The sequence below is a fragment of the Pituophis catenifer genome, unplaced genomic scaffold (assembly GCF_029215685.1).
Source record: "Pituophis catenifer annectens isolate HBS135680 unplaced genomic scaffold, rPitCat1.0.hap2 SCAF_16, whole genome shotgun sequence".
Lineage (NCBI taxonomy): Eukaryota > Metazoa > Chordata > Lepidosauria > Squamata > Colubridae > Pituophis > Pituophis catenifer.
Window position 1 is genome coordinate 9,662,149 of NW_027256896.1, and position 19,489 is coordinate 9,681,637.

Sequence of the window (19,489 nt, forward strand, 5' to 3'; positions counted from 1 at the left end):
AACCCACCACTGATTCTATGTGTTTATGGCTATGTTTTGCCTATTTATATCCTTTTATTTGTGCCAGTTTTTTTCATGTGTCCATGTCTATGTCTATACTGTTGCTTGTTTCCTTGTTGATAAACAAACAAACAAATATTCCTTCTAAGGCAAATGAGAAATTTCTGTTGGAAAAAAAAATTGTCATATACACTGTGCGATTAAATACACATATACCACAGAGGTATAAAAAGAACCCCAGCAGCGGATGGTTTTGTGTTTTTAAATTTTTTTTAATATATATTTTTATAAACAGATCACATGATAAAATAGCACAAGAAACACTTACCAAATATAAGAGTATATCTTCAGAATATACAGGAGAAGGAGGCTCGTATGTACAATAAGAAAATGGTTTTCAGAATTCCCCCCTCCTTTTATTTTCTTTTTTTTTTTTATTTCTAAATAGCAATCTGAAATATCACAGCTTCTTTCAGTAGCTTTAAATAATACTTTGGACCAGTGGACACTTTAAACAGGGGTGCCGAAGAGACGTCTGGAGCACAATTCTCGACAAAAGTCTCTTGTGTAAAACTGGTGGAAATCGAAAGGCAGTTCCTGTTCGGGCCACGATAAATTGCCCAGAGAAAGATAAAATGAAAATGAAAATAACTCCGAGGGATTGCGTGCCCTGTCTTTGGACCAAGAACTTGGTGGAACTCTTGCAGAAAATGGAGTCCACTCCCTAGAACTGTGTGCATTCTTCCTTTTAGAAAATCAGTGACTTTTAAGTCAACTTCTCTTCCTTTAATACAGTTGGAAAAAAGCTTGGAGGTCTTCTGGTTAAACCTCCTTATATCATTCTGGACATATGGCTGTCCAGTCTCTTCTTGAAAACCTCCAGTGATGGAGCATCCATAACTTCTGGAGGCAAGTCGTTCTACTGGTTAATTGTTTTCACTGTCAATAAATTTCTCCTTAACTGGATCTCTTGTTTGATTTAAAAATTTCCATCCTCCCAACAGCTTCCCCCCCGGTGACTTTTCTATGAAAACCGTTTCCTGATCCCATTTCTTATAGGCACAAGTTTTATCTCAGCAGGATATCCTAATTTCTTTTTGCTAGAGTTTTGCTCTAGAGGTTTGGGAAATAATATTTTTTTTTTTTAAACAGCTGCTGTGCCTGGAATAAAGTTTGAAACTTTTGCATAAGTGGACCAGCCATTTTAATATCCTTGCTTGCTGCAGTTGCTATTTGTGCAGCTGGCTGACCAGGTCGGCTGCAAATAGGTAACACCCTAAGGTGGGCAAGCGGCAACACTGGTATATTACCAGTATTCCCCCAGGTGTAAGACCACATGCTTTACCTGGGACGTCCAGTCCATCAAGTAAAATAAGTGTAAATTGCTGGCTAGCATGCCATACGATACAAGAATCAACCTTGTAAGGGAGATGGCGATATCAAAATGTAATAAATATTAATAAATAAAAGCAGGTAAAACCTTTTGCCCTGGATTGCTTACTGGAAACCCCAACCTTAATACAGGTAGTCCTCGACTTACAACAGTTCATTTAGCGACCGTTTATAAAGTTACAACGGCACTGAAAAAAAGTGACTTATGACTGTTTTTCACACTTATGACCATTGTAGCATCCCTGCGGTCACGTGATTAAAATTCAGATGCTTGGCAACTGGTTCGTATTTATGACGGCTGCAGTGTCCCAAGGTCATGTGACACCCCCCCTTTTGGGATCTTCTGATAGGCAAAGTCCAGGGGGGAAGCCAAATTCCGTTAACGACCGTGTTACTAACTGAACAACTGCAATGATTCACTTTACAACCGGGGCAAGAAAAGTTGTAAAATGGGGTGAAACTCCCTTAACAAATGTTTCCCTTAGCAGCGGAATTCGTGGCCATAAGTCGAGGACTACGTGCATCTGGCTTTATACGACACATTAAGACATACACCCCTCGGATCCGTTCTGCGACTGGCTTCCAGACAGGAGAACTCTGACCGTCCAAATTCGAAGGCTGTTTCAATCGTTTGGAAAGCACGGCCGCCTTTGAAATGAAGTTGAAACCATGCCGGAATACGGGAAGAAGCTGTGGGATGCTCAAAATGGGATATCTGGAAATTGAAATCTTTGGCATGCCCTTTCTCGCCACGACTTGTGTGATCTTTTTCTACAGAGGGTTGAACCTAAGAAATTCGGAACACCTGCACAACCTCTGCCGAGAACCGCAATCCGTTCGCCTTGTAATACCTTGAAAATTCACAAAAGGGCACCTTTAATATCATCACGGGAAGAGGGCAGAGGTTGAGTGCCATTTTTTTAAAAGTTTGCTAATTTCGCAACCTTGCCTATCTCTCGATATCTCTTGTTTTTGAAACTCGGCTACTTTAAGAGGCGTGGACTTCAACTCCCAGGATTCCCCCAGCCAGCATGTCAAGCTGGGGAATTCTGGGAACCGAAGTCTACGCCTTTTAAAGTGGCTGAGTGACCAAAACACTGCGTGGTTTCTAAGGGGAGACATCAACTTGAAGATATATTTTTAATTATATATATTGGGAATTTTTTTAAAGGACCAGATGATCCTCTCTCATACGAGGTCAGGATTGTGCAGTCTAATCAATCTGAAAGTCAATTAGATTCTTACATAAATATGTACATGATGTCATCATTAACATGCTATTAATATTCACGGAAGGTCTATCCGTTTGGCCAGCTGAGTAAAAACAAAACCGGTCCCAAGAACACTTGAAATCCCATCTCAATGCTCATAACCATCCCACTCCTGTGCTCTCATTCGCCCATTGTAACCCCAAACTAAAATATCCCATTATTGTCGATCCAGGAAAAAAAAGGTGCCACTGAAAATAATATATTCTGTAAGCCGCCGAGAGTCACCCATGTGCAAAGAGGCAGCAATATAATTTCCCTAAATTAAATAAAATAAACAAACAGCAAAACCACAGGCTTTCTCATTTTACTGCTAGAAGTGATCCTGCCTGGGTGTGACAGACTCTATAATACAATTTGGACTCAGGCAAGAGAGAGAAAGCAATTCCCACAAAATTCTGGTCCAAAACAAGTCAGTAAATGAGTCAGTAAACAAATAACTATAAATAAATAAATATTTTAGGTTTGTTCGTTTGTTTTTTTGCTTTCCTTTAGAAGAAAATAAAAAATATGCACCCTTTCAAAAAAGGCACTCTGCTCAAATGGCTTTTTCTTCTGTATTCTTTCATACATCTTACCCAGAGGGACCCATGTGGCAAGGGACATTTTTTTGGGGGGATGCTACTGCAGATGTTTCTTATTCATGTAACCTGCTGCCTTACATCGTATATAGGTAGTCCTAGACTTAAAACAGCCATTTGTTTAGTGACCAAAGTTACAACAGCAGGTTCTGACCAGTTCTGGAGAACCGGTAGCGGAAATTTTGAGCAGTTTGGAGAACCAGTAGTAAAAATTCTGACTGGCCCCGCCCCCATCTATTCTCTGCCTCCCGAGTCTCAACTGATCGGGAGGAAATGGGGATTTTGCAGTAACCTTCCCCTGGAGTGGGGAGGGAATGGAGATTTTACAGTATCCTTCCCCTGCCACGCCCACCAAGCCACATCCACAGAACCGGTAGTAAAAAAATTTGAAACCCACCACTGAAACTGGCTACATCATCATCATCATCTTCTTCTTCTTCTTAAAGCTTTACAGAGATGCCATGACAACAAAACCTTCATCACATTTCTACGAATTGTGATGGTATAAATATATATATATATATTTTAAAAAACGCAGTTGTTAACTGAAATTTGTCATGGCCGCGGAGGAGAGGCCATGTCCAAGCGCATCGGTTAAAATGACATGAGATTGGCCATCCAACATAGGAGGCCCATCAGGGTTGGACTGGATGCAGGGGTGAAATCCAGCAGGTTCTGACAGGTTCTGGAGAACCAGTAACGGAAATTTTGAGCAGTTCGGAGAACTGGCAAATACCACCTCTGGCTGGCCCCAGAGTGGGGTGGGAATGGAGACTTGGCAATATCCTTCCCCCAGGAGTGGGGAGGGAATGGGGATTTTGCAGTATCCCTCCCCTGCCACGCCCATCAAGCCACGCCCATAGAACCAGTAGTAAAAAAAATTGGATTTCACCGACACGGTGGCGGTGGAGACTTATATGGAGAGACCCATCCTCAAAAGTATTGTGTGAATCAACTAGCCCAAGTGAAGATATGATTGGAAGACAGATCGGTGGCCTCTTTGTAGAAGATTCACAAATAAATTTTCTCCTCCCACCCCACGCCCTCCCTTCACCCCATCGCTCTTCATGCATGATAATCTTTGAAACCTCACCCCTGCCTCCCACAAACCCCTTTCTATGATTCTGAACATTTATTTATTTCTGAACGGTCCATGCAGGATATTTAGTTTGTGGTCCCATCACTTCCCTGTAAAGACGATGAGCATGAGAGATTCCAGTTTGGGGTACTTAGGAAAAGGATGAAGCAACTGGAAAACCAGAATTTCCTGGAAGGAAATTCTAAAGGCAGCTGATCTGGAGGAACATGCAAGAAGGAAAGCCACTTAGGAACACAATGGTGGGCTCAAAGATCTTGGAGCTGACCATGAACTTAGGAAAGCTACGTAGGAAAGCCATCCCTACAGAGGTGTCTGCAAGATTTGATCAAAAAGAGTCAAGAATGACTCCTGAAATGCTACAATGGAGACTTTGCCCTGGTTTGTGATTGTGCGATGGACAACGAAACAGGCAGAACAGTGTTTCTCAACCTTGGAAGCTTGAAGATGGGTGGACTTCAAGCTACCAAGGTTGAGAAACACTGAAATAGAACCTCAATTACCCTGTTTTCCCCAAAATAAGACATTCCCTGATAATAAGCCCAATCGGGCTTTTGAGCGCATGGCAATAAGGCCAAACGCTTATTTCAAGGTTTAAAAAAAATATAAGACAGGGTCTTATTTTCGGGGAAACACGGTACCACATTGTGACTGCCATCAACATTGCATTACATTAAGTGCAAACCACCTATCTCATCGCCAACTTTAGATTAATTTCACTCCCTTTTAGGTCTTAGGAATCTTGGTAAGAGCAATTTGGTAATAACAGTTTATCAACTACTACCAATTTAGAAGTAGTGGATCTTTATCTATCCATCTATTTCTTTAGAACATAAAACAATAAGAGTTGGAAAGGAGCTTGGAGGTCTTCTAGTCCAACCTCCTGTTCAAGCAGGAGACCCTATACCATTATGGACAAATGGTTGTCCAACCCCTTCTTGAAAACCTCCAGTGATGGAGCACCCACAACTCTTGGAAGCAAGTTGTCCCATTGATCAATTGTTCAGGAAAGTTCTCCTTAGTTATAGATTGGATCTCCTCTTTGTAAGTTTCCATCCATTCCTTCTTGTCTTGGCCTCAGGTGCTTTGGAGAATAGGTTGGCCCCATTCCTCTCTGTGACAACCCCTCCGGTACTGGAAGACAGCTATAGTATCACCCCTAATCCTTCTCTTTGTTGGATGTACCTAATTCTCTCAAACGTTCATTGTATGGCTTAGCTACCAGGCCCCAATTCATCTTTGTGGCTCTTCTCTGCACTCTTTCTAGCATCTTCTTTGTGTCTTTTTTTTACACTATGGCTAACATCCAATGCTAGATCTATCGTTCACATACAATATTTATCTCATTTTTTTTTTTCTTCAAAAGCCAGTGATGCTTCATCCCTCGGCCATTGCTCTCTAGTGAGGAACATTTCACAAACGGACAGTAGAATAGAAATAGAGCTGGAAGGGACCTTGGAGGCCTTCTAGTCCAGCTCCCTGCTCAAGCAGGAGACCCTATACCAGGGTCCATGGCAATGGCATGGTGGGCCCGTTTTTCACCCTCCCCAGGCTCCAGAGCCTTTCTAGGAGCCTGGGGAGGGCAAAAACGGCCTTCCCCACCCTCCCCTGGAGGCCCTGCAGAGGCCAGAAATGGCCCGTTTGCTGACTTCCGGTGGGACCGGAAGGCCTGTTTTTTGCTCTCCCCAGCCTCCAGAGCCTTTCTAGGAGCCTGGGGAGAGTGAAAAATGGGCCTTCCCCACCCCCCCAGGCCCTCTGGAGGCTGGAAACAGCCTGTTTCCCTACTTCCAGTGGGTCCAGAAGGCCCAAAAATCAGCTGGCTGGCGCGTGCATACACTCCAGAGCTGAGCTCACATGCCCACCGATATGGCTCCGCGTGCCACCTGTGGCACACATGCCATAGGTTCACCATCACGGCCCTATGCCATTTCAGACAAGTGGCTGTCCAGTCTCTTCTTAAAAGCCTCCAGTGATGAAGTACCCACAACTTCTGAAGGTAACTCCTGTTCCGATGGTTTCAGGGCACCTTCTTTCACTAAGACCTCAGTATCCATCGGATTCCTGACATATTGGGTGGGAATTATTGGCCTTGCAGTCCCACACATCTGGAGCTTTGCAGGTTGGAGAAGACATTTAATGGTGACATAGAAAAAGCCAAGGTTGTGATGGTAGGGATTTTAGAAACTGTTGGGAAAACGGACAGGGGGGGTCCTTAGGATGGTAGCCACGACAAACCAATTGATGAGCATCAAAATTTGATGAGCATCAAAAGCAGCTTAGCCTCAATTGTGACATTTTTTTGACCCCGTCCTATAAGAGATGCCAAGCTTCTTTCCTAGAAATCAACTAGTTCAATTGGACTACTTCTGGATTCGAGAGATAGGGGATTGCTCTGAGAGCAAATTGTTTAATTTATTTTAATAACGTGCCATTAATACTGATTAAAGTATGGGTTTATGAAATATTAAACTAAATAATTTAATTGACTGCTGCGAAATTAAGTTCTAATTTGACTTGGGTAAGTCTTTATTGATTCTTCTGGTTAGATAACTGGCTCAGAAGATTACGGGACGCGATCAAAACATCGGCTGAATATATCGTATTATGGACGAATGAATAATAGAATAGAATAACAGAGTTGGAAGGGACCTTGGAGGTCTTCTAGTCCAACCCCCTGCTTAGGCAGGAAACCCTACACCACTTCAGACAAATGGTTATCCAACATCTTCTTAAAAAAGTCCAGTGTTGGAGCATTCACAACTTCTGGAGGCAAGTTGTTCCATTGATTCATTGTTCTAACTGTCAGAAAATTTCTCCTTAGTTCTAAATTGCTTCTCTCCTTGATTAGTTTCCATCCGTTGCTTCTTGTCCTGCCCTCAGGTGCTTTGGAGAATAGCTTGACTCCCTCTTCTTTGGGGCAGCCCCTGAGATATTGGAAGACTGCTATCGCGTCTCCCCTAGTCCTTCTTTTCATCAAACTAGACATACCCAGTTCCTGCAACCGTTCTTCATATGTTTTAGCCTCCAGTCCCCTAATAAATGAATAGATAATCCATCTAGATCAAAGTCAATCTGCTCTTGGAATTATACCATATCAATGGTGCTAGCCTCCTTTGGCTCTTTGTTATGAACTACGCTCTAATTATAGTTTCTACTTGTGAGCCAGCATATTTTTTAAAAATACTTTTTCTAATAGGAAATCTGAAACCCATGGGAATTCATTCCCGTTAAGCCAAATTCCCAGTAGGCCAAAGAGTCCTTTTCAGTGAGATGGGTGGCATGCATGCATGCATGCATGCATGTGTGCATGTATGCATAAATAAATAAATAAATAAATAAATAAATAAATAAGTAAGTAAGTAAGTAAGTAAGTAAGTAAGTAAGTAAGTAAGTAAATTCTGATTTTGTACAGCTGAGGATCCCATTTTGATTCACCTAGAACAGGAATCGTCAACCTTAAACACTCAAAGAGCCATTTGGACCCGTTTCCCACAGAAAAGAAAACACCGGGAGCCACAAAACCCTTCCCGTGCCTGACTATTTCTTGAGCGGCCACAAAACTAGCATATGTAGTTGAATTAAATGTTCTGTTTTCTTCTGAAACTTTCCTTTTCTTGGATTTATCCATGGTTGGCCTACCGGGGGTTGAAAAGCTCAATAAATAGCATGCCAGCGGGTGTCGCACATTGGCAGTTGTGAAACATATTTTGCGTGAGAGGGAGCCGCAGCAGAGGGGTGAAAGAGCCACATGCGGCTCCAGAGCCGCAGGTTGCTGACCCCTGACCTAGAGTTTCATTTGAATCACAAATTGGCAGGACACCGGCCCGCTTTTGCTTTGAATTACTGTACTGTAATGTAGCAGCCTAAATCATACATAAAATAACAAAACCCATAACCTTTACTATTTTGATAAGAAAAAGTACAGCCTTGAAAAAAATATCGATCGGAATTCTAACTGAGTGTTCTCCAAACTATGATAATTTCTGGATGGGAATTTAGCAAAGGGTTTTGGGTTGTTGTTTTTTTCCAGATATGCAAAAAAGCCATTTTTCTTTTGAATTTTGAAAGCCTCCTGCAAAACCTCCTGAATTTTGAAAGCCTCCTGCAAGAGGCAGCTCGCTGACCTGAGTTGAAGAAATCAACAGCGGGTCCAAAGGTATCTATTATCCGGCTGTATTACAGGTAGTCCTCGACTTATAACAGTTCGTTTAGTGACCACTCGAAGTTACAAGGGCCCTGAAAAAAGTTACTTATGGCTGGGCTTTCACACTTATGACCGTTGCTACATCCCCATGGTCACGTCATCAAAATCCAGCTGCTTAGCAATTGACTCATATTTAGACGATTGCACTGTCCCGGCGTCATTTTGTGACCGCCTGACAAGCCGTTGGGGAAGCCAGATTCACTTAACAACCATGCTCCTAACTTAAATGCGGCAATTCACTTAACAACGGTTGCAAGAAAGCTCGTAAAGTGGGGCAAAACCTCCCTCAACACATTTTTCACTGAACCGCGTACATTTTGGGCTTGATTGTGGACGTAACTGGAGGATAACCTGTATCTCGTTCATCTACCCGATCTGATCAGTGCGGGTTTTTTTTGCTTCCCAGAAAACGAGATTGGCTGCTGGGGGAAAAAAATTAAAATGGTGTGAGTGGTAACCAGCCCACAGATTTTGGCAAAACTGCATGGCCCTGGCACCAAAATTCTAGGCACAGAGGAAGCCCCGGGTAAGATGTGCGTGCTGGGAAGGCTCCGAAGCAGGGGTGAAATCCAGCAGGTTCTGACAGGTTCTGGAGAACCGATAGCGGGAATTTTGAGCAGTTCGGAGAACCGGTAGCGGAAATTTTGAGGAATTTGGAGAACCAGCAAATACCACCTCTGCAGGGCTGGATTCTACTTATCTACTTAACTTATCTTTACTACTGGTTCGCAACGGGGCCGCGCGCGTGCTCTTCTGCGCATGCGCAGAAGCATTCTGATGACGTCGAGGTCAGTGGGCGGAGCCTCCAGCCGGTTTTACTAACGGTTCTATAGAACCGGTGCGAACCAGGGGCAACCCACCACTACACCTCTGGCTGGCTCCAGAGTGGGGTGGGAATGGAGATTTTTGCAGTATCCTTCCCCTGCCATGCCCACCAAGCCACACCACGCCCAAGCCACACCCACAGAACCAGTAGTAAAAAAAAAAATTGGATTTCACCACTGCTCCGAAGCCATAGTATGGTTACACAGTTGTTGTAGTCCGCTGGCATTACATAGAGGACATCACTCAGCTGCTGGAAGAGCTCAAGAGATGGTAGAATTCAGGCCAGGCTTTATGGTATGGCATCTCTCTTTTCCTCCAAGATCAGAACTGAAGGACAATGGTAGTTTGGTGAGTGTATTATTATTATTATTATTATTACTTTTGGCTTTATTTAAATCTATAAGAAAAACGAGGCGGCCACCAAAGGCACTCATGAACTCAAAGCTGTCACATCGATTAGGCCGGTCTTTGGCTGCTCAGAGCCAGAAGCCTGACAAAATGGCTGTTTCACGACCACAATCTAAGGCAGACAATCTGGTAGGGAAAAACCACAAAGGCAATTATTTTCCTAACTGGGCTTCTCCAAACCTGTTGAACTACCCGTTCCGTCATCTCCAGCCTGCCTGCCTGGATGGCCACCTCCTCCCCCTCCTCTTCCTCCAGATAGAAGATAGAATGACATGCAATAGCCGACGGCAAGGACCCCTCGGCTGCCCTTTTTGTGGGTCCTGAAAAGAAATGAGCTCGGACCACATGCGATTCTGATGCCCAAGGCTAGTTCCGACTTGTCGGACGCAATATTGTTCGAAGTCCACCTTCAAGACAATCTTCCGTGCTTTCCCCACTTTCTCCGAGACTACGTTCCACCAAATCATGGCTTCCATAGGTTCAGTCACCACGCCGGGAGCGCGATGGCTCCTGAGGTTAGAATGCCGAGCTGATGATCGGCAGCCTCGTGTTCGAGACCTGTTGCTGCCTCAGGGTGGGTTGAGCGCCTGTCACATACTCCAGCTCCCACCAAACCAGCGGCTCCAAAAGCAAGCAAGTAGATTAATGGGTATCACAAAGTTGCAACTTTGTGGGGACGTGAAAGGAGCCTCCTGGGAATCCCCTCCCCCGGGCAACGGGGATGTCACCGCCAAATCCTTTCGTCACAGAAGTGCTTTGGTGCTTCTCACATGAAAGTATTAGTATTAACTGCCATGCCTGCTTCTTTCTAGGTATATTAGCATGCAGAGAATTGGATCTTGGGGGGGAAGGGAATGCATTGCTTCCATGGCTTGCCCCATGCAGTAGGGGGGAGGGAGGAAACAACAAAAATAGAGATATGGTTTTTATCCTACCAACTTTGGAGAGCAGAAAGTACCCAGTGCCCATCCCAATAGCTTCTTGGAGATAGGACCAGTGAGAACAGTTTCTCTGCTGTGGATATACCCACCCTTGGAAATGGGTTCTCGCTACAAAGAAATGAACCAAAACAAACCAAAACCACTCAGGCACTCTACTGGGGTTTGCATGAAGATGCCTGGCAGCTCTTCAAAAGCACAGAAGAGGATGGTTTTACCTGCCATCCTAGAGAGATTCCCAAGGCTGGAAATTCAACTTGAACCCACAGCTTAAAAAGCCTGGAGCTCTCACAATTTCCCCTCTCCCCCCCAGTGCATGGTTCTGCCCCAAAACAGATCTCTGGGTCTGAAGGATTAATGCCTGAAGGCTGGAGATGCCCTAGGCCCCCTTTACTGTTCCACGGGGAGGGGGCTTTGGAAATGGCTTCTTTAAAAAAAGGATGGGGCAAAAGCCACGAGTCACCAAACATCTGGTCAGCAGCAAATTTTGGCTTGGAAGAGCCAACAGGTACAGCTTCCCCTTGGTTTGGTGGGGTGAAGTCAGGAAGGAAAGAAGGGGATCTGGTGATTGATGGGAGGGGGGGTGTCTCCCAGGATGGAAGGTGGAACTGGGGTTGGTAGGAATGGAAAGGAGGTGTTTTCATCCCTCTTGAAGAAGACCAGGATGGACAGCTAGTGTGCGGATCTGTGTGGTTTGGAGAAATGGAACAAGGAAGGTAGAACAAGCCACATCAGCTTCTTCTTCTTCTATTTTTTTTTTTTTAAACACCAGAACAGACGAGCCAAGCTAGGATCAAAAAACTGCCACCCACAGCCCAAAAGCAGAATTCAGACTCTACCTTATCACAAGACGCAAAGCAAGCCAAACATGCAAAGGCTGTGGTTTTGCTCCAAAGAGAGGGTGAGAGAGAGACAGAGAGAGAGAGAAAAAAGGGGAGAAACCCCTCCTTATTCATTCGCAAAAATCAAGAGAGTCGAAACCAAATTGAAAAAGAGAAAGAGAGAGAGGGAGGGAGAGGGAGAGAAGAAAACAAAGGAAAGGAGGCAGATGGGATCCACCAAGGATCGTGCGTTGCATGAGCTTCGAGTCAGCTGGGACAGTTTAGGTCAGTTTCTCCAATGGATCTCCTTACTTTCTAGCTTTGATCCACTTTCTGGAACGTCCAAGAACCGGGAGCTCCCTAAAATCCAGAGCTCCATGAATTTCCGGGATCATTTCATTCACAGCATTGGTCAGTTTTCTTCTTCTTCTTCCTCCTCCTTTCTCCCCTCCCCCCCAACTTTTCCTTTTTTAATATAAGGGTCCTTTCGCTTCCCGTGGCATCCCATGCGTGGAATTCGGAAGCGTCTCCATTTCAACCACTGTTCGATGCCCCCATCCGGCTCCGAGGAATTCTCCGGAGGGCTCTACGACTTGTTCAACTTCCCCGACCTTCAATGTAAACAACTCGCCCGCCTTTCGCGGGCAGGGTTCAACCGTCCAACATCCATACCTTGAAGGCCTTCGCAAGGGCTGACCTCACCTTGATCCTACCTTACACACACCACACCCAGATCAGGGTAGGCTCATAGGCAAACCTTTCTCTGCCCCGTAACATGAAATGCCCGGACGGGCACAAATCCATTTTCATTCAGCACTGATGTCGGCTTGCTCGCCAACTTGGCTAATCGGCCTCTGGGATTTTTCTGGCTGGTTTAACCTCCATCATCCCTTTTCATTTGGTTTTGCTGTCGGGGGATTTTTTTCGGTGCACGTGGTGTGTTTCCGTTATTCTTGGTTTGTTTGTTTGTTTGTTTACCCCCAAAAGGTAAGATTTCCAAACAGCTCCCTACGAAGATGAAAGATGATGGCGACGTCAGGATTTACAAACTTGAGGGTCAATTCTTCCGCTTGTGTTTAGAGCCACGGCCGATCCGCCGAATGACCAACTGTTTGTTCATCGCACTGTTGTTGTTTTTTCCCCCCCGTTTGAGTGTACATGTTCGAGCGCGTGATTTTTCAAGTCACGCCACCCTCTTCTGGAAAGAAATCATCCATATATATCTATATACCTCCATATACAGTTATATATCAATGACGAAGAAATAAAGAAAAACTTGACTTCTGGATGGTTGGTCAGTGCTGAGTTTGGATTGGAGAAACAGGACTCCAGGATTTGGCCAGATGTTTCTAGCGAGCGGCTTACTCAATCACCATGCAGCTAGGCAGGTGCTGGGAAAAGTATTTAAAGAGCTCAGGAGTCGCACCGGGGCAATTGGTCAGCTCCAGTTCTTCCAAGTCGTGAAGCTGAGCCAGGCCTGAAAGTCCCGTGGTGGTCAGCAGAGGGCAGCCTGGTAAAGGGAAATCAGAGAAGATCCCCGTGAATAAGGAAGAACTAACAAAAGGAGAACATTTGTAGCTCAGGATTGAAAGGAGGGGGTCTTTGGTGCCCCTCTGAGTTTGGTGGGTTTTCTTGCAGACGTCTTGTGACTCAACTGCGTAACATCATCAGTGCTAGAAGGGAGTCAGCTTTGTGGAGTGGAAGGAGGGTGAAGGAGGAAGGAGGGGAGGAGGAGCAGGAGGAGAACTATGGGGTCCGTGGTGCTCCCTGAGTTCGGTGGGTTTACAGACATCTCGTGACCCAACTACTTAACATCATCAGTGCTAGAAGGGAGTCAGCTTTGTGGAGTGGAAGGAAGGTGAAGGAGGAAGGAGGAGCAGGAGGGGAGGAGGAGGAGCAGGAGGAGAACTATGGGGTCCGTGGTGCTCCCTGAGTTCGGTGGGTTTTCTTACAGACATCTCGTGACCCAACTACGTAACATCATCAATGCTAGAAGGGAGTCAGCTTTGTGGAGTGGAAGGGGAGGAGGAGGAGGGAGGAGGAGGAATGTGGGGTCCTTGGTGCTCTCTGAGCTTGTATGCTTGTTTTCTTGTAGATGTTTCATTACCTAACTAGGTAATATCAATGCTAGAAGGGAGCAGGCTTTATGGAGTGGAAGAGGGAGGCGGAAGGGGAGGAGAAGGGGAAGGAGGAGGAGAACTGTGGGATTCTTGGTGCTCTCAGAGCTTGCTTGTTTTCTTGCAGACATTTCATTACCCAACTAGGTAGCAGCATCAGTGCAAATGTCTGCAAGAAAACAAACAAACTCCGAGAGCACGGAGAATAAGAAAGAATATCTCGGCTGGAAAGACTAAAACCAGAGCTTGCTTGGCAAGGAAAAAGGGAGACCTTCTTCCATTCTGAGAATGTTTAACTATTCTATTTCTTATTGGCCCTTTTTGATGGGTGTATCTGTGCACACAGGTACGTCTCTCTGTGTGGGTGCATACTTCTTCGCATCTGCATATACGCACGTATGTATGAGTGCCTGCATCTATCCGAGTTTGTGCATCTGAGCCCGGCGTGCACCACTATGGGTGAGTGGTTGCACACCACAAGCTAGTCTTAAGATTAGAGGAAGTTGGGTGATTTGGGATTCAGGCCCTCAGAGGGTCCCAAAACTCTCTTGCAGACCTGTGTCTCACCGGATCTGAAAGGATCCACCCCAATCCAACACTCACCGGCAAGCGACAAGAGGCGTAAGCTTCTCATTCCCAGCAGATGTTTCAAGCCAAAATCTTGGACCTACAAAGGGAGGAGAAGACGGGATTGTGAGACACCAAGAAAATTTATTTACTTACTTCTGGAGGAAAAAAAAATCTATATATAGAGGTAGTCCTCGACTCAACGACCACCGCTAAGCCCAAAATTTCAGTTTGCTGACTGAGGAAGTCGTTAGGTGAGTTTTGCCCTATTTTACAACCTTTCTAGCCACAGCTGTTAAGTGAATCACTGCAGCTGTTAAGTTAGTAACAGCTTAAATTAGTAACAGCTTAAGCTAACAGCTTAAATTAGTAACAGTCCTTAAATGAATTTGGCTTGCCCATTGATTTTTGCCTCTCGGTCGCAAAAGGGGATCGTGTGACCCCGAGACACTGCAACCATCATAAATATCAGTCAAGTGTCAGAATTTTGATCATGTGACCACGGGGATGCTGCAAGGATTGTAACCACAGGTAGGATTCAGCCGGTTTGTACCAGTTTGGGCGAACTGGTAGTTGTGACCTGTGGGTGCCACCTAGGGGTGAAATTCAGCAGGTTCTGGAGAACCGGTAGAAATTTTGAGTAGTTCAGAGAACTGGGAAATAGCACCTCTGGCTGGCCCCAGAGTGGAGTGGGAATGGAGATTTTGCAATATCCTTCCCCCCAGGAGTGGGGAGGGAATGGAGATTTTGCAGTATCCTTCCCCTGGCATGGGGAGGGAATGGGGATTTTGCAGTATCCCTTCCCTGCCACACCCACCAAGCCACACCACACCCACCAAGCCACACACACAGAACCGGTAGTAAAAAAAAAAATGAATTTCACCACTGGACCCGTCCACTCGCTCTGGCACTATGCCATCCTATTTAGCTGCATTTGTAAAGCTGCACTCATGCATGCAAGCTCAGTTTCGGTGCTGGGAGGAACCAGTTGTTAAATTACTGTGTTTCCCCAAAAATAAGACCCTGTCTTATATTTTTTTTGAATCCTGAAATAAGCGCTTGGCCTTATTGCCATGCGCTCAAAAGCCCGATTGGGCTTATTATCAGGGGATGTCTTATTTTGGGGGAAACAGGGTATATAAAGCCCACCTCTGGTTGTAACTGAACAACGGACATAACTCACTTTTTTCAGTGCCATTGTACTTTCGAATGGTCACTAAACAAACTGTTGTAAGTCAAAGACTACCTCTATATGGCCTTCCAACTCACTCGTAGTGACTCCGGGTAGCTTATAATTATTTTTTTTTTAAAAAACCAAACAAAACCCAATTTCCCCCCAGGCCCGTGGTCACTACAATCAAACCGACCACTTGATGGGCTCCATATCATCTGTGGTCCCCGTGTCTCAGGGATGGGCTGCTGGGGGTTCGCAGGGGTTCGGGAGAACCTCTAGCTAAGGTTCTGTGCAGTTTGGAGAACCCCCAAATCCCACTCCTGGCTGGCTCCACCCACCCCTCCCCTCCCAGGAGTCACCACATGGCCCATTTTGGATGCAGGTAACTGCAGGGCACACGCGGAGGCTCAGAGAGGATGAAAAATAGGCCTACTGGAAGTTCGGAAGCTGTTTCCAGCCTCCAGAGGGCCTCCAGAGCCTGGGGAGGCCATTTTCGCCCTCCTGGAGGCTTGAAAAAGCCTCCGGAGCCCAGGGAGGGCAAAAACACCCCCACACACACACACACCCCATGGTGCAGGAGGCTGACTAGACCACGCCCACCACAGCCACACCCACCCAGCAACCAGACAGAGAACCCCTTGCTAAAATTTTTGAAGTTCACCCCGATCATGTCTCCAGGACCCTTCGGAAGACTATCAAGAGGAGGGCCAATTTTATCTCCACGGCGATGATGTTCCACAAGAGGGGGCTAGCATGGAAAAGACCCTTCTTCTTGGTCCCTCTAGAGGGACCTCCTTAAGAAAGGGAATCTAGAACATCTTCTCCCTTCTCACCTGCTCTGGTAGATATGACTGGGAAAAGACAGTCCTTCAAACAATTTACTCCCAGGTTTTGTTGGCCTTTCAAGGTGACAACCATCACCTTGAATTGGACCAGGGAGCAAATTGGCAACCAATGCAGCTCCTTCAAGTGAGGTGACACATGTGCAAATCTAGACTTGCACAACACCCTGCGGGCTGCCACATTTTGAACCAGCCAACAGCTTCCAGATACTTCCAGACACAAAATCAAACTTTGTCCCCCAATCATCATCATCTTTTAAGAACCCCATCATCCCTTGCAGGGTGGAGTCTGGGCAACTGAATGGAGCTGAGTGATTACTGGCCAGATGCCCTTCCTGTCACCAATGCGGAGTTTTGTAATGCTCCCTTACAAATTGCAAGCCCCGTCCTGGATGAGGCTCACAAGGAGAAGAACCCCAGTTCCCCTTTGACCTACCTGGCAGCACCAGCGGAGATATAAGTTCCTAAGCGAGGACATGGTGGACAAGTAACTGAGCCCAGTGTCTGTTATCCGTACACACCTGCCAGAGAAATGAAGATGGACCACCGTAAAGTTAAAAGCGGGAGAACAATGGGGTGGTCTCCATAGAGGAGCAAGCAAATTGTGACCAATCACTGTGATAGAATATTGGAAGCTATCTTGGACCAAATTAGATCTCTGTTTCTTTAACGTGGGACCATCTGATGGGTTCTTCCATTGCCTTACCTCATCCTTGTCTGTCCCACTCTCTACCCTGTATAGCACTAGCAATAACACTTAGACTTATATACCGCTTCACAGTGCTTTGCAGCCCTCTCTAAGCGGTTTACAGAGTCCGCTTCTTGCCCCCAACTATCTGGGTCCTCATTTTACCCACCTCGGAAGGATGAAAGGCTGAGTCTAACCTTGAGCCTGGTGAGATTCGAACTGCCAAATTGCAGGCAGCCGGTGATCAGCAGAAATAGCCTGCAGTACTGCACTCTAACCACTGTGCCACCATGGTGCAGTGTCCCTTTGCCTCTTTGGATGATGTCCTTTGTAGGTTCTGCTCTGTGGCTTTTTTTTTTTTTTTTGGCTCTGTCAGTTGAAGACCGTCAAAAGGATGGCCCCGAGCTGTCCAAAGATTTCTATTCCCTGGTGTACCTAATTCCCTGGGATGTCTTATCTCAGACCCCAATCTTGTCACCTGCAAAAGGAATCGGAAAAGTTCAGGGCCCACCTTACCTATCCAGCACCAGCTCTTCCAACTTGTGGAGGTCGCAAGCGATGTACTCAAGGGCCATATCTGTGATTCGAGGGCACCATGACAGGTCCAAGCTCCGAAGCTTGCGGAGGTTCTCTGCTACCAACTCCACGCCGTCGTCCGTCACCTTCGAGCAGCCGGAGAGGCTGAGCACGCTCAGGTTGGGGAGGCTGTGCACCATGTTCACCACGCCGTGGTTGGTGATTTCCCAGCAGGAGTTCAGGCGGAGAGTGTGGGTGGTGTAACCTTGCTTGGCAGTGAAGTAAGCCAGGGCTGTATCCGTCACGTGATAGGCCTGAAGATTGAGCTCAGTCAAGTTGGGCAGCAGCTGTGAGATGGCCGCAATGGCATCGTCGGCCACGTTAATGCAGTCGCTGACACTCAGGGAGCAGATGCGGGCATTCAGACTCGACCAGAGACCGGCCTCGGTGAAATCGTTGCATCCAGACAGCTCCAGGTGCATAAGCCCCTGCATCTGTTCCAGCATGACCTGAAAGTTGCATTAACAGAGGGATACGATCAAGATCAAGGGAGGTACTAATACCACTCTATAAAAACCTTAGTAAGACCACACCTAGAGTACTGCATCCAGTTTTGGTCACCAGACTATAAAAAAGATGTTGAGACTGTAGAAAGAGTGAAGAGATGAGCAACGATGAGGGGACTGGAGGCTAAAACATATGAAGAACGGTTACAGGAACTGGGCCTGGCTAGTCTAGTGAAGAGAAAGACCAGGGAGGACATGATAGCAGTCTTCCACTACTTGAGGGGCTGCCACAGAGAGGAGGGGGTCAAGCTATTTTCCAAAGCACCTGAAGGCCAGACAAGGAATAATGGATGGAAACTGACCAAGGAGAGATTCAACATAGAGTAGAGTAGAGTAGAGTAGAGTAGAGTAGAGTAGAGTAGAGTAGAGTAGAGTAGAGTAGAGTAGAGTAGAGTGAAGAGAAGAGAAGAGAAGAGAAGAGAAGAGAAGAGAAGAGAAGAGAAGAGAAGAGAAGAGAAGAGAAGAGAAGAGAAGGGTTGGAAGGGACCTTGGAGGTCTTCTAGTCCAACCCCCTGCTTAGGCAGGAAACTCAGACAAATGGTTATCCAACATCTTCTTTAAAATGTCCAGTGCTGGAGCATTCACAACTTCTGGAGGCAAGTTGTTCCACTGATTAATTGTTCTAACTGTCAGGAAATTTCTCCTTAGTTCTCAGTTGCTTCTCTCCTTGATTAGTTTCCACCCGTTGCTTCTTGTCCTACCCTCAGAAATAAGGAGGAATTTTCTGACAGTGAGAGCAACCAACCCGTGGAACAGAAGTTGCCTTCAGAAGTTGCGGGAGCTTCATCACTGGAAGCTTTCAAGAAAAGACCGGACTGCCATTTTACTGTAGAGGTATTCCTCAACGTACGGCCACAATTGGGACTGGGATTTCAGTTCTAAGTGATGCAGTCATTAAGCAATGTGGCCTTCATGTGCCTGGACCTGATGTTATGATCATGTTTTTATTATGATTGTTAAGAGAATCACTGCAGTCAACCACTGCAGGAATTCACCCAGGGGCTGAATTCACGCAACAGGCTCAACTTGGCTACTGAATTAACCCAGCTTTTCGGTTTCCACAATATATGGTATCTAAGAGTACGGATCTGTACAATAGCCTGCAAGTTAAGCCTCCGCCAAATTAACCTAGGTTAATATTAATCAAGTTTAGCCTGTTGTGTAAAAAACGCTTGCTGATCTTCATATAGAGTCCCATAAGGTGGAGTGAAACATATTGTGGATATCCCAAGCAGAAACATGGCATTTTTACAACTTCTGCAAGTTTTCTTTCACAAGATTTGTGCCGCAGAATTCTCAACCGATTTCCACTGGGATCAGAGGTAGGTTTCAGCAGGTTCTGACCAGTTCTGGAGAACCGGTAGCGGAAATTTTGAGTAGTTCAGAGAACCGGTAGTAAAAATTCTGACCGGCCCCGCCCCCATCTATTCTCTGCCTCCCAAGTCCCAGCTGATCGGGAGGAAATGGGGATTTTGCAGTAACCTTC

The 19,489-nt window shown here is 45.9% G+C and overlaps 1 protein-coding gene across 1 annotated transcript in view; it reads right to left on the reverse strand.

The window, feature by feature from the left end:
• Positions 1-12,894: 12,894 nt before the first annotated feature.
• Positions 12,895-19,489, reverse strand: part of FBXL16 (F-box and leucine rich repeat protein 16) — a 38,148-nt gene continuing 31,553 nt past the window's right edge. Inside the window, exons 3-6 of the mRNA XM_070955227.1 lie at positions 17,438-17,946; positions 16,670-16,754; positions 14,254-14,317; positions 12,895-13,043 (exon numbers count right to left, since the gene is read on the reverse strand). Coding sequence (XP_070811328.1) covers positions 12,895-13,043; positions 14,254-14,317; positions 16,670-16,754; positions 17,438-17,946 — 807 coding nt within the window. The remainder of the gene's footprint in view (positions 13,044-14,253; positions 14,318-16,669; positions 16,755-17,437; positions 17,947-19,489) is intronic.